At 38.4% G+C, this 15,456-nt stretch overlaps 1 protein-coding gene across 1 annotated transcript; it reads right to left on the minus strand.

Annotated features, from left to right (window-relative positions):
* Window positions 1-645: 645 nt before the first annotated feature.
* THUMPD3 (THUMP domain 3 tRNA guanosine methyltransferase) lies at window positions 646-15,169 on the minus strand (the record flags this gene model as incomplete). The annotated part of the gene is given in 10 exon segments (XM_084246573.1): window positions 646-684; window positions 686-817; window positions 1,002-1,125; window positions 1,704-1,814; window positions 3,947-4,062; window positions 4,815-4,884; window positions 7,079-7,209; window positions 9,304-9,780; window positions 13,131-13,208; window positions 14,915-15,169. Coding segments are annotated over 10 exon segments (1,533 nt in total).
* Between the last annotated feature and the right edge of the window lie 287 nt (window positions 15,170-15,456).

Genomic DNA, 15,456 nt, shown 5'->3' on the forward strand with positions numbered 1-15,456 from the left:
ATCTATTCCTGTGTGTGCTGCTACTTACAGAAATATCCTATTTTAACAGCTCATTATCTGCAATTCCTTTGCTTTTTTAGTTTTATATTGACTTGAGTAACATGCATGTTTAAGGCAGATGGTAACTTTCCTATAGGTCTTGTGAGGTTTGGTCTTGTCACTGGGGCAAACACTTCACAAAACGGAATGATGCTTCACTTTTTAAGTTTGAGGAAACAAGAACTATTAACTAGCAAGGCTGCATAGGCAATGAGATGTGACCCCAGATGCTCTGATTCTGTTCTCTGCTTTTCCATCAGGTCAGGCCATCGTTTCACCTGCTACAATGGAAAACAGGAGCTTCAATAAAGCCTGAAAATAGTGTTTTAAACCAGAGCATTTTAATAGGCTTTTCACTAGGCATCTTTAAAGCATTTTAAGGAAAGTACTAATAGCCCAGCTACTTCAAAACAGCTCCGAAGAACAGCTCTGCTTCCTCTTAAGACTTTTTCAGCTGCATCACATTACATTCACATCTTTTGATAACCAGGAAGCTGAAGAGCTTTCGATCAGATTAAACCGTGCAAACTGCACTTGGGTTACTACTTTTCTCTCAAAAGCAAGTTCTTCATGCCGACATTTCCAGTGTCTGGAAGCACAAATATATTAATCATCTTCATTCTCTGCATTACCAAGGAATTCTTTCTCCATCTTGTTCTGAAGGATGAACAAAAGCTTGAGGTGTACGTTTCAGAAGATAAACTGCAGCATGCAGACCCCCTATGTTTACCCAGACAGTATGCACCTTCCGCCACACATGTCCCATTCCAGATAATGCCTGTGTACACACAAAAAGCATACAAGTAATTAGCTGACCATCTGTTTCTAGAACAAGGAGTCTTAGTTGCCAGTAAGAACACTGTGGGAAGAGAAAACATCCTACTCAAATTTAATACCCCCAAGTCTGCTTACAAAGATCTTAAAGCTGCCACAGGCTGAATTTTGGAGCTAACATACAGCACCTTGGTGAAGCATTTCTTGTCCTGAGTCAGTAGGACAGCGCGGCCTGTCCCAGGTCTGCAGACACGGCCCATCTCCCGCAGGCAAGCTGGATAGAGGTTCCAGTTTCTCTTCTTGGAGCCCATCCTATAAAAGAAAGTCCAATGAGTCAAACAATTATTGCCAGAGATAAATGTCTGGCACTATAGGAAATGAGAAATTATTAAAGATAATCTGCCATTGCCATTATATGTCAATGAAATGAGTGATCCAAGTTTATGAACTGCTTAGATTTTTTTAAATCAGTTACAGAAAAATTTCATTTGATAATTCTAAGTTACATAATGTGTCCTCTTAATGAGAATAAGAGTAGTTACATAAACCAAACCAGTGATTAGAAATCATTCGCCCTGAGAAAAAGAACCAAGTTTTGCCCAACCTTATTTTGTGAAGTCTCATCTGTAACAACAGTGGGTTAGGCAGTGAGGTATACATAATGTGCAAAATGAATCCTGGGTCAGGATCAAAATGTAATTAATACATTACTGAGTTCTAAGTAGAAACAAAATGGGTGAATCCATTTCTTGTTACAATTCTTCCCTGAAATACTGCTCTGCTGAAAGGAAGGTTTCTGAGGGAATGAACTCAAAATACAGGGTGAGAAGACTAGTGGGCACTTGTGTAACAGGTGAAGGTAAAATCATTTTTAAAGGGCCAACTCCCACCTTTTCCCAAATGGCATGTCCGTTACAATAATATCCACAGAGCCAGTTCTCAGTGGCAGATTGCAGATATCCCACTGAACAGCATCTATGGGCAAGCCCCAGGAGAGTTTGCTGTGGGGACAAAGGAAAGTCAACACATTTTTAAGCATAAAATTAAAAAAAAGTGTTTCTGAAGAGACTGCTATAAAGTACAAACTGCTGCTAACATGCTATCAGGACAACAGCAAGCTAATAGGCAAAATTTTAAAGTAGCATGTAGGAAGAAAGCATATAGTCACAAGATAAAACGGTGATGAGATCTGTAAGAATGATTAGTACATTTTACAAATGGTCAAGAGTGGCTTTCAAAAGATATCTACATCTGTTTCATTTAAATTTAAGAAAAACAGATCAGGGGAAAAGAAGATTGCAACACAAAGAACTGCAACAGACAACTTTGAAAACAGTTTGAGACAGTAAATTACACAACTGACAATGTAAAACATTATTGATGAAACATCATCAGTGATGAAACACTGGGAAAGTCAGAAACAACCTTAAAGAGAAAACAGTGATGAAACTGGGAAAAGTCAGAACACTAGGGAGATAAAAAGGTTATGAAGTGACCAGGATAAAAACTGGTGAAATCTACAGGGTTCCAAGAAACCCAAAGAAACAGATCTAAAATGAACAAGTATACAGGTATTTGTCTGAAGATTAAAATGTACCGTGTACATACTAAAAAACAAGGCCAAGAAAGAAAAAGACTGGGCCTCCCCGGTGGCGCAGCGGTTGAGCGCTGGGTTGCGAAGCTGCCCGCGGCCTCTGCGGCGCCGGTTCGATCCCCGGCTGCTCCCCGGCCACCCGAGGAGGGTCCCACATGGCGCGCAGACCTCTCTTGCCGCCCGCTGCTCCCCTCAGCAGTGTACTTCGGTCCTTCTGCCTGCTCTGCTCCCCGCTCTGGCTCTGGTGATTCTCTCACCCTCCCGCGCTTCTGACTGTACCCAGTGCATGTATAAACCAAACAAACAAATAATAAATAAATAAATAAATAAGACAAGACATGCCTCTAGAAAAATTAAAAAAAAAAAAAAAAAAAGAAAGAAAAAGACTAAAAATGTAAGTGACAAGACATAGTGAACATAACAATTATAGTGATTTGAATCCTCCCTGTTAAGGCAAATCTACTGGTTTAAGAAACAAAATAGAACAGGCAATAAAGAAATTAAACATGAGCAGAAATTAAGGGCTATAAAAAAGAATTTAAGAAAAAATAGCAAGTAATCACTAAAAACAACACAGTAAGCATGAATATTACAACCATGGGTACCAATATCTGTAACAAAATATATAACCATAGGGCCAAAAATACTACAAGGTAACATTTTCACCAATTCTTCCCAAAGACAGTGGAGGCCATGGATGGAGTGACCACGTCATCTGAGTCGTGGGCAAGGGCTCTGGGTGCCACCACAGACGCCTGGAGGAAAACCTCTCCCAGAGGCGGTGGGCTGTCAGTGCAAAGATATTGAGAGGATGTGACTGAAGGACACAGAATATTCTGCTTGGAGAAGAGAGGCCTGGAAGGGTGGGGCAGAGGCAGGGGGGATTTTGGTAGCTCTTCAAACATCTGGTGTCAATCCTGGTGTGACAGAGGTGAGGTTTTCTTTATGGGAGAAAAAACCTGTACCTGTAGAAGTACAGGGATGATCCATTTCACGAAAAGCTCTGACCCGCGCTCAAGCCTGCAAAGGCGGAACCAGTAGCCTCTATGTGAGATTTTAATGACGGAACGGTCATTCAAGACGGGCAGACTTTCTTTAGGGCGCTTGGGCCTCAGGATGCATTTCAGGTTTCTTCCAAACCCGAGGTTCATTTAAGTGCCAAATGATAGAACAAAGACTAAATAAACTGTAGTATTTCTATCAAATGGAATCTTGTGCAGTCATTAAAAAACAGACCATCTAAAAACAAAGTGTCTGAAAATCTGTGAAACCAAAGAGTCTTTATGAATATTTTTTTCACTATGTGAAGGAAAAAATAAGGCAAAAAAAGGGAAGACAAATGAAAGCAGCTCCATCAGGGTGGGGAAATTAAATTTAAAAATTCTAATATATGTAACTTTAAATAAAATTTAAAATGAGTCTCACAATACGTTCACAGTGACTAAATGATGTTGTAAATCACTAGGGGTATTAATTCATAAAGTAGGTATGAAAAGTGATTAAGCCTTAGACATGCTACAAAGTATCTGAAATGTTTACCCTTCTTTAACTTGGCTCTTGGTCAGTAGGGAGGAGATGTTATTTGCTGCCCTATTCACAGCCAGTGGATTATTATCACCAGCAATATGGTAACAGTTGGACCACTCAGTAGCCCCCTAAAAGACAAGAATATATATTAAAACAGAATTAGCAAATTGCAAAAAAAAAAAATTCATTTCAATCATCAATAAATAAGACAATCTGATAAACAAATGCTTTTTCTAAAGTGGCAAAACTACATACTGTCAACGAAGCTATTCCCCCTGCTTGAAATGCCCTGCTGTCCTGCTTGCTGAATTCCTTCCTACTCATGTTTCAAGACCCAGCTCAAATGTCAGTCCCTCTGTAACATCAACTCCAACTCTTCAAGCTGTCTCTCACAGGCGATGTCAACGTAATTCTGGAAACTATTTAAGAATGTTTGGTATCTAGCCTTGCTAGATTTCCTAAAAAATCGAAATGATGTTCATAGCTTTTTCCTTTTTTACAACTATACTCTCTCAAAGAACCTAAGAGGATTAAGAAGCAAACTCCCACTTTATAGAAATGAAATCACCTTTCCCCAGTTGATGCTTATGTCTTCAATTATCTCTTCTGTCAACTCTACCAATCTGTTACAGTAAAGGGACTCACCAGTGTGTAATTCTCAGCCTTTTCTGTAATCCACAATCAATCTAGTCCTTGGCTATTTGTAGTAAGTAGTTACATGCTAGACATAGAAGTTCTAGCTTTACTAGTGTAATTCTTTCAAAACCCTTCGGTCTACTGACCCAGTCTTGGTGATTTCATTATGTCTAATTTGTCCACCAGGTCTAGAGCATTCTGGATATCTCCCCTGCCTATCTAAAAGCTACAGGAAAATCATTACCTCTATTGGGATTGCCCCTGTTCCACACATTGGATCAACTATGATATCAGTAGGTTGAGGTACACAGAGCCTGTGGAAAAGAAAACAGCCTGTAAGAGCGGACGTCACTGACAGCCGAGGCCTCCACAGCGACTGTTTCTGAAGTTACAAGGTCAAGGACCCATTACACTAGCAGGACGGAACTTGGGTCAATATTCATTGTAAATGTCCATTTGTAATTACATGTTGCCTGTGTATTCTAGAGCTTAAAAAAAATTACATACAACAAAAAACCCACTTTGATTATATTTACAATCCCATTTCCCTACTAGATGGAATTTAGCCTCTAGACCTTTGCCTGCATGTGTGTTTGCATGTATATATATATACACAGATGCTTTAGAAAGCAGTGTTATTTTGTTTGCAAACCTGTTACATTAAAAAATACTCAAACAAGTTGCCAATAAAACATGTATTGATGTAAGTTTAGTGGCAATTAGAGATTCAGTATTCCTTTCCTTGTAAATTTAATTTTAAGATAATCTCGCTATAAAACAATTGCTTTACTTTGAGCACTTACTATTTGTCAGGCATGGATTTAAGTTGTTTAGATGAATTCCTGGGCCAATTATCTGAACACTGTGAGATAAGTTACTTTTATTCTTCCCATTGTTTAAACAAGTCGATGCAAAACTTGTCCATGGACACAAAACTAATAGGGGACCTAGAGTCAAGATGAAAGGGGTCCCTCTCAGTGACTTGACATTACCCCATCTGTGAAGCGGCCCCTCCTCACACAGGTCACATCGTTCCTCTTCCCTTCATTTGTTCTGCTAATCTTTTCATGATCTATGGGATGTGCTACATGTAAAGCAACTATTTATCTCCCTGACAAGACTGGGAGTCTTGGGGATTAACCCTGGATTCTTCTTGTGACACCTGCCGAGCAGCTCGGGGGACCCCCCACCACATTCCTGCCGCTCAACACAGGGCAAAGGGCCCTCTCAGTGGCCCTGCCGGGAGTGAGCAACCTGGTCCTCCCAGCCACTGCTGCTGGGGCCAGCGCGCAGCCTTGACTAAAACTACGTCAGTCAGCTTTTCTCTCCCAAGAATTTGAAATGAAGAGCTAGAAGCTGTAGCAGAATAGGTTGATCATTTGAAAATGGAAACAGATAAATTTAGATGAGGGGCAGCCAAGTGCACAGATGAACAGAGACAAGAGCCCAGAGCTCCCAGAAGAGACAAAAGTGACAGCTCGGTTGCGAGGGGATTTTCCAAGATCTGATTCCTTTCCTGCTTGAGTCATGGCTTTCAGTTTTTCTGTGGCTTCCCCAAGATCTCTCCGTATCTTTCCAATAAATCTTCCACCACAAGTCATCACTTTGTAAATCTTAAACTAGCTTGCTCAGGTTTCTAAGAGTTGTATCCACAGTAACGCTCTGCTTCCTGGGCTCCTGCCTTAATGCGCAGCAGTAGATAAAAAATGTGTGTTAAATGAAGACTAGGAGTTTGTCTTTAACGAACCCAGTTTTCTATTGCTACTGAAGTGACAGGTTTCCAATTGCGTTGAACTTAACTCCATGGATGAGCAGGATTAAAAAGGAAGCAAAGATTGGAAGCAAAAAAATATAAACGACTACCAGGATATGCAGGGACTATAATTAGTTCTTATTCTGTATTTAATCCTTACTAATAAACCTTTGAGTCTCACATCAAAACCATTCTGCAATCTGGAAGACAAAAACCAAGAAAAGATAAGCTTGTCCAAATAGAAGAACCCAATAAAAGGGAGGAAGGCAAAGGACAAATAAATTGAGGTCTTGCTCTTGGAAAGGTGGAACATTCCAGAATGATTCCTGCATTGCTGTGATGATAAAATGTAAAAATATACATAAAAGCTCTCTGTATTCACTTACACATTAAACAGATTTAAAATACCTCTGGTTTCACTTGCTTTACTACTCTGAAAAGAAAGAAAGCAAACTTTGCTCTATCTAACAACATACAGTACAGCCCTCCTACTCATAATTGTGGCAACCCCATTCAAAAGGCAATGAGAACTGTTCTTCCCATTTTAAAATCAGACAACTGAGATAGTAATTAAGTAATAGTTTCAGGATCACAAGCAATCAATATTGGATAGAGGTGAAAGAAATAGACCAAGTTTTTATCCTGTTCTTCAGGCACTAAATTCCATCACAGTACCTCACAAAACAAAGTGTTTTCAAGGCAAAATTCAAATCAAAGGGTCACTTCAATGTAGACATCTCAGCCCCTTTTCTAACCTCAGCATCCCATAGGCTAGGGTAGATCGAAGTGTTGTTGGACCAAAATGCGTGATATTCCTTCGGTGGAGACTCTCCTCTGTCAATGCAATGCCCACAATGATTTCATTATCGTGGATGTTCAGAAGAACCTACAATAAAGTTAAACAAGACACAATAGCTTACGGTTGTTCAAAATGTACTTAATGTACTTATTACTAAGGCTTTTTTTTGAGGTTGGATCTCACCGTCGAGGTATACTTTGCATACGGCTAACTACGCAAGCCTGAAGAGTGCAGCTCAGTGAATCTTCATGATACAGACTGTGCAACCACCACCTGGTAAAGGCACACACAGTATCCCGCACACCAGAAGGCACTCCATGCACCCCTCCCAGTGAACAGTCACCCAAAGCAATCATAATCTGATGACCACCAAAAATTGGTTCTCTTTTTCAGAAGTTCATACAAATGAAAATAGAATATACTATTTCAAACATTTTCAATCAATTTTACTCTTTTCTTTTGTTGTGTTTATACATTAGCTAAAACAAGTATCACCAGAATCTTTATAACAAACATTTTGAAGGTGTACAGATTTTTTAGTAAGCATTTAAAACGTTCTTTAACTGTTTTGGAGAAAATTTCAAGCATACAGAAATGCCACAGCATACCACACACTGAATTCCTCAATATGCCCTTTGCTTAGATTAACTAGCTGTGAATTTGTGCCATATTTGCTTCATCAGCTACTTATCTCTTTTTTCCCATGACAAAATACTTTATCCCAAGTTTTGTTGCTAGTGTCATATAACACACTAGCCAAAAAAAAAAAGCTTCTAAAAGCTGACTGGGAAACTTAAAGGCATGGGGCAAAGATAACTACCCTGCTATCTTTTTAATCCAAGTGTAGACAAATCCATTGATCTTGGGTACGGCTTACTGTAAAGTTTACCTGTATACAGAAGAGTGTTCTTTTCTTACCTAGTATTTTTAAACTTGACTCAATATCTGTGCAATTATGTTTTGTTCCAGTTACAGTTTTCTGAACACATGGTTAAGTATGAACTAGTCAAGTAAAAAGTAAAATTAAAATATGTTCTCCAATCTCCCAACTAACCTTTCCTCATGCTCTTAGCAGCGGCAGCTGACACTTCTACACAGCACTCAGATAGGCAAGCTATTGTTCCAGTGCACACTTTATATTCACTACCTCGTTTCACATCCACACCTAGGCATTATCCTCTTTTATACACGAGGAAGCTGAGGCACAAAGGTATCAGCTTATTTGCCAAACATCATACAGCTTGTAAGTGGGATCTGAACAGTATGGCTCTAGCATATGTCCTCTAAGCTCACTTGGTAACTTTTGAATCTTATTGTCCTAGTCAACCAAGTCTTTCTTACAATAGCTGTATATGAGGACAAAAAGAAACTCAAAGTGTCCTTCTGATTCCATATGCCAAAAAAAGATACAGAGAGTAAGTGACTTGTCCCAGTTTTACATGTCCTACAACAGAAAATGACTTCCTAATAAAAATGTCAGCTGCCAGGGGCAATAAACTATTGGGGACTGAAAGTCAAGTTTGTGTGGCCCATGTGTAAATAAATCACCTGTGTAACATAAGACTGAGGACAGTCAGCAGGCTAAAAAGTGGCTCCTGGGTTTAAGAACCTAGAAGAATTCCAGAAAGAGTAGACCCTGATTTTCGGAGGTCAAGGTTTGTTTTAAAAATGTACTCTTTTTTTTTTCTAGTAGCAAAACTCTATTAGAACCATGACACAGAAAAACAACTGTTTTAATACTGATTGATTTTATAATCTTAAAGTCCGCATAAAGTAGTAAGAAGTATTAGCTGAGAATTACAAAACTCAAGTCTTAAGAGCTGCCATATACTAAGCACTTAGTATATGCCAGGTACTGTACCAAATACTTCAGATGTATCATCCATCTCATTTACGCTTCAGGCGACACTTAAAGGTATATACTATCGCTGGCTCCATTTGAAATAGAGGCTCAGGCAGAAGATCTTGTCCATAGAATAGTATCAGAGTTGTGGAGTCAAAATCTGGTTCTAGACCTAAATGTTTCAATAACCCATACTCTTGCTGGCCACGGTCTATTAGTTCTGTTCTGTCGCTGCAGTTTTAACTGTCCATAAGATTGGGTGAGATTGCGTTAGTCTAAAAATGCTACATATCTACAAACACAGCCTTCTGGAATCATCATAATCAGTCTGTACCTACCTCTACATCAAAGTTGGTCATGTCAGCCTTCCACTTAAAATAATCTTGAACAGCACCCCCAAAATCTCTTGCAGCCTCATTTGAGGTAAAGCAATGTTTCTCTCCGGCCCTGTTGCATGTGACTCTAAACTTTAGCACTTCAGGATCAGCTTCTTCTTTTGAGCTTTCATCAGTCTCATCTTTGCAAGATGCCAAATCATCACCTACTAGCGTTGATACTTCTTCTTTGAGGGCTGGATTTTCATAATAGTCTAAGATACATGAATCTAAGGAATTGTTAGTAAACTCCTTTTTAACACCTCTCTCATCTATTTTGTCTCCTTGTCCATTACCAGTCTTCCCTTTATTTGAATTTTGATTTATCTTTTTACGCTTAATTTTTTTTTTCTTGAAACTCGTATTAATTTTCCATACTTTTAAAGGATCTGACCATGGAAGTTTCCCAGCCAACTCTTCGAAATCCTTTAGAACTTCTTCCTGTGAAGGACAGAGAATGAAATCCATTTGTTTTACTCATTTCTTACCACTTTAATTGCCTGGGGACAATAATAATTGTTATGTTGGGGGTAATGAGGGCACAAAGTAAGAGAGTAAATAATGTCTGTAATTAAGGAAATTAAAATCTCACTGAAATTGAAGATATATACAAACTAAGTCACTAAAAAAATACTACAAAACAAATTGGTAGATCTGAAGTTGGGCTGCAAAATTAAATTGTAAGTAATAAACTTGTTGGCAGGGGTTACCTCCAAGGAAGGGAACTGGGAAAGGCAGGGAAGGACAACTTACTGCGCATGGACTGACTTCCTTCGGAGCGTTGTGCTGTGTATACATATAAACTGTATTTTTTTTAAGTAAAAAAATTTTAAAGGAAAAAACCCCAAGCAGTTGATCATATAATGAGGCAATCCCTTTGTAAAGTAAGAACTCAAAGCAAAGATATAAAAGCAGAAAGATGAAGTGAGCCACAAGGAGATGAAACAGGAGTTTGACTCTTTCAAGAAAAAGTGGACTAAGAAAGTACACCACATACAGAAAACACTGCTGGAAACAGAGTAAGGGATGTGAAAAAAAGCAAAGGCAGTAACGATGGAAATGTGTAAAAAGGTAAATAAAAGAGCAGAGAGAAAACAAAAGAACATGAAAGTCAAGTGATCCTATATATGTATAACTGGCATCGCAGAAGGCGGCATTTAAAACAATGAAACAAAAATTTAAAAATTCTAGAAAACTTCCCAGAAAAGCAAGTGGCTGTCAATCTCTCTACAGGTTAACATAACCTGACAAGAAATTATCAACAATGATATATTCTGGTTATCTTATGAGACTTCAAAGATTTTTTAAAAAATCCTCTGAGCAGTAAACAAAAATAAGGTGGAAAGCAATAATTAAGGGGGAAAATATCAGAATGGACTTAAAATTTTAAGTAGGGGTCCATGGCAACATCTAATGCTAGGTGAGAGTGCACAAGACCTACAATATTCTTAAAGGAAAATGTAACGCCAAATTTTATACCCAAGAGATAAAAAGAAAAATCTCTAACAGAGGGCAGGTATGTTCAGGACCAAAATGGAAATACAGGGATAATGACTACAACACAATGTAAATGTTACAAACTGGCATGCAGCTGAAAGGGAAAGGTAAAGGTGGGAAGTAATTCAAGCAGGTTGATAACCTCTACTCTTATAGCCAGAGGTCAAAGGATAGATGTTAAGCTGATTAATAAATGAAACATATTGATGGCATAAGGGTTGACACTAAGAAAAATAAAATTGGAAGGAAAGGAGAAGTTAAATATGTCCACTTCACCATTGCTTAGTTTTAAAAAATGCTGTGTAAACAGTTAAGATCTGATCAAGTTGGAGCTACAAAGTAACAGCTAAAGAATAAGTACAAACCTTCCAAAGTATCCTAGAAGACACACACATGGAAAGAGCTAAGAAAATACAGAACTTGAAGGCATTTTTAAGCAAAATGTATAGCATAAGCATGATGGAGCTAAGACCAAATATTTGTATCACATCAATAAATATCAATAGGATAAACTATCTTATTAAACAGAAAAATGATGCATAGGCGGAGGATGTACATGTCTGTGTATAAACTAGTCACTATGTCACAGCTGTGACAAGAGTGAGGAAAAAACCTAACATCCTAGAATGCACTGATTCTGATGCACTTGTCTCCAACGATGACATTGGTGTGATTGCCAAGAGGTGGACAAAACTACAAAACAGTGCATATGCTTTCATTTGTGTAAGTAAGTGAAATACACATATTTAGATGACAGCTCTAGAAGGTAATAGTGAATGGGATGAGAAGAGAGGACTAAACAGTGAGTTTTCACTGCCAATGCTTTTGGTCTTTATAGTCTTGTTCTAATTCATGTATTAACTAGGTTTTCAGACTCACAGATTAGTTAGCCTTTTTTAGAAACAGGCAGACTCATGCTATTGTCTGATTCCTTAAAAATAAGAAAACCCATTATACTGTTTAACAGATGTTGCAATTTAACGCCACAAAGTGATATGCTTAACAATTCTTCATAGATACAGAAGTTTCCCCTGCAGAGATTTGAAATTTACCTGAATCCTTACTGCCCACCTTTTAGGATTTCCACAGGAGCCCATTTGTAGTAATTTACAAGACAACTCTGAAAGGCTGCTCACATAGAACCATTTCACAATCTCAAACTCACCTATAGAGCCAAAAACCCAAATAATGCAAACTGTAGGATGGCAAAAATGGAAGAATTTAAAAAGTATTAATTATGCACTACTAAGTTAGCAGTGCAAATTTAAATTTAAAGTGGAGCTTTTTGATTTTTTTAGTTTTGTTTTGTCATGTCAGTTAACATTTATTCAAGTATCGAACTAGCTGTTAAAACTGTGAAATACTTAGCAGCAAAAAATTTCAGTAGCCTCCCTGTTATTTACTAGTTTTACTAGTTTCACAGGTATGATTCAAAAATATCAGAAATCTGTAATAGTAGCTTTCAGTTAAGATAATTTAAACTATTTTCAGTCTGAATTCTTATAGATCTGGTTATATATTTTCTAGGCTGTGGGTTCATATCACTTTGATAGGTTTTTGAATAATGTTTTGGAATCAACCTTTTGCCCCCCAAAAAAAAGAGAGAGAGAGAAAGAATTTAGCAGCATACCATAGTTGTTTAAAAAAGATTATTTCTAAGATAGGCAATAAAACTGAAAGAAAGTTTTCAAGCATTTGGTCTGGAAACCTGACCAAAAACAATGTGGAAAAACACTAAAGGCTTACTGCAATCTATTTTCAACCTTCAGCTTAAGCAGCGTCTGAATATTTAGGAATCACATGCTAAATACAAGTTGGAGGCAAAGCTGTTGTCCTAACAACTGAAAGAGTATTTAGATATTACTCTGGCTTTCTTTCAAAAATGAAGTTAGAGAAGAAAGCAGGCAAAAGCAGAATGGTGAGAGAAAGTGTTATTTGTAGATGACACAAACTGTCACTTGCTCTGGTTCACAGTCTGGAAGCAAGTCTATTTTGGAACCATATATATCAGCAAAGCTAATCTAAGATATCTATCTTTTGTAAGAAAGTCAAGCAATTTACTTTACTTCTTATAAATCTGGATGTGTTTCAAAACTGATTTTTAAAAAAGCCTTTTGGGCTAGATTGTCAACAAATCTCTGCATTTTATTATAAAAGACTCCCAGCATTCTATTCCAATAAAAGCAGTAGTAACACCAAATGATAAGACAGAATCTGAAAAACAGAAATAACAGAAATATTCTCCTTGGAGAAGCTGGCTGAAACTCAGATACCAAAAGTTAGGGATGGCTCACCTTTGTTTCCTTGAACTGGTAATCTTTAAATTCCTGAACAACCACAAATAAGTTATCAACTGATCTCAGACAATGAACCTGGGGAGGAACAAAGATGTTAAAAAAAAAATTTTGGAAAAAGCTCCTGAATCACACAATCAAGATTTATATAGTAAAACCAGGCACAAAGATTTAAAGCCTCTAATATCTATAATCTGTATTTAAAATTTCCCTATCTTCCTTGCCTCCATCTTTAGAGTCACCAATCAGCTTCCATTCCCCCAGAAAAGGAAGAGATGGAAAGACAGAAGCTTAAACAATTATGTGGCCAACATGAGTCTGGGGAAGAAGGGAAGGATGAAGACAATTAAGTGGAGCATCATGGTATTTCCCTCCTGGGGCTCTGGGAAAAAACTGTATGCTGCAGTAAGAGCAGTCTGAGCTCCAGCTCTGTGGTTACCAGCTGAGTGACCCTGGACAAATTACTTATTCCCAAATCCAACAATGAGTAAGGATAATACAGTGGGCCATCTGTCCAGCAGGTTCCACAAGGAAAGATTCAACCAACCAAGGATCAAAAATAGCTAGTGAGTGGGCCTCCGTGGTGGCGCAAGGGGTTAAGCACCACACTATGAAGCAATCTGCAGCCTCTGCAGCATGAGTTCCATCCCCGGCCGGCCCGGGAGCTACCCGCATGGCGCAGCAGACCTCTCCTGACTCGCCGTGCTGCTCCCCTCAGCAGTGTATTTCAGTCAATCTGCCTGTTCTGTTCCTCATTCTGTCTCTGGTGAATCCTCTTACCCCCTGTATCTCTGGCCTGTACCCCAGCTCTTGTATGCATAAATAAATAAATCTTAAAAAAAAAAACAAAAAAAAAACTAGTGAGGGCTATGATGGCTGTGTACATACTGAACATGTACCGACATTTTTCTCTATCATTAGTCCCTAAACAATACAGTATAAGAATGATTATATAATATTTACATCGTATTAGGCATAAGCAATCTAGAGATTGAAAGCACACAAGAGAATATATGTAGATCATATATAAATACTATGCCATTTTATAGAGGGGACTTGAGCATTTGTGGATTTTGGTATCGACGGGTCATGGAACCAACCCCCTGCAGACACAAGGGACAAGTCGAATAGAGCCTATCTTCGCAAAGGTTGTCAGTAACTAAAATACTCACTAGAAAATATTTTCTTACCTATTCATCTGAGTATTTACAAATGCCTACAATATGCCAGACACCAAGAGCTTGAGAGATACTGGCAGGGGAAAAAAGGAAAAATTCCTGCCCTCATGTTGCTCATGTAGCAACACATACATCAACTTATATAGATAGATTAGCTTATCTCTAGTGGGATGACAGTCTACTGACCTTCACTTCTCACCTTCACTAACTCCTAATTACTTCTGGGCAAGAAATTCTTTGACACAGATTAAAGAAAAAAAAAAATCTCTTTTCATGCTGTATCACCAAAGCTTAAATTTCACCTAGATATGGAAGTACATAAAGTCAGAGATCTGTAACAAATACTCAGGATTTCTTCATATTCACATAGGATTCTTTCTGGTGAATTCATCTCAGGAGGTATTTGGATAACTTCTCAAAGTACAGCAAACCTGTTCATCAAGCTTATGAGCCAGTAGCCAATAGAAAATGCAGAAATACTTTAACATCGCCTGATTGGGGGCAGAGCAAAGAAAAAACAAAAGGGATTCTAGTGGGGGTCCTTAAACCAAAGTAACCATAAAAGACCCACTTAGAAAACTATTTTAAATATTGCTTTATTCAAACCTGAGCCAGACTTTCCACTGAAATGTTAAAGTAGATCTTGCCCCGGTCTTTGCTGATTTTGCACGATGATCCCAATTTCTCTCTCACTTCATCTGCAGCTGTTTGCTCAAAGCCAGTTGGTACAGTCGCTCCAATAGTGACTTGGAGATGCTCTGACTCACTCTTGGAACCACTTTCTGTCTCCTGGACTGAGCTCTGACTCTCATGAAGGGTCACATCCAGGAGTTGGTTAGTGGCTTCTTGTACATCAGACATGTTGGCAGCGCTTCCAAGGTCCCTAATAGAGTCCCTTTAAAAGGAGAAGAAAAATAAATAAAACCCAAACATTACCACTTCACATTTCAAGTATAGGACAGTTGAAAGAACAGGGCAACACCAAGTCAACACACCTAAACTGGAACTGATCGAAAACAAAAGGACCGAATAAACGTGAGTACAGGGTACAGTTCTAACATCTGTAGCACGGAAGAAAAGGAGACAGATAAATGAGTTTCCACCACAGCAACGTTTAGTTCAGGATCACTTATGTTGCTAAGAGCCGT

This window comes from Talpa europaea (assembly GCF_964194135.1).
Source record: "Talpa europaea genome assembly, chromosome: 11".
NCBI lineage: Eukaryota > Metazoa > Chordata > Mammalia > Eulipotyphla > Talpidae > Talpa > Talpa europaea.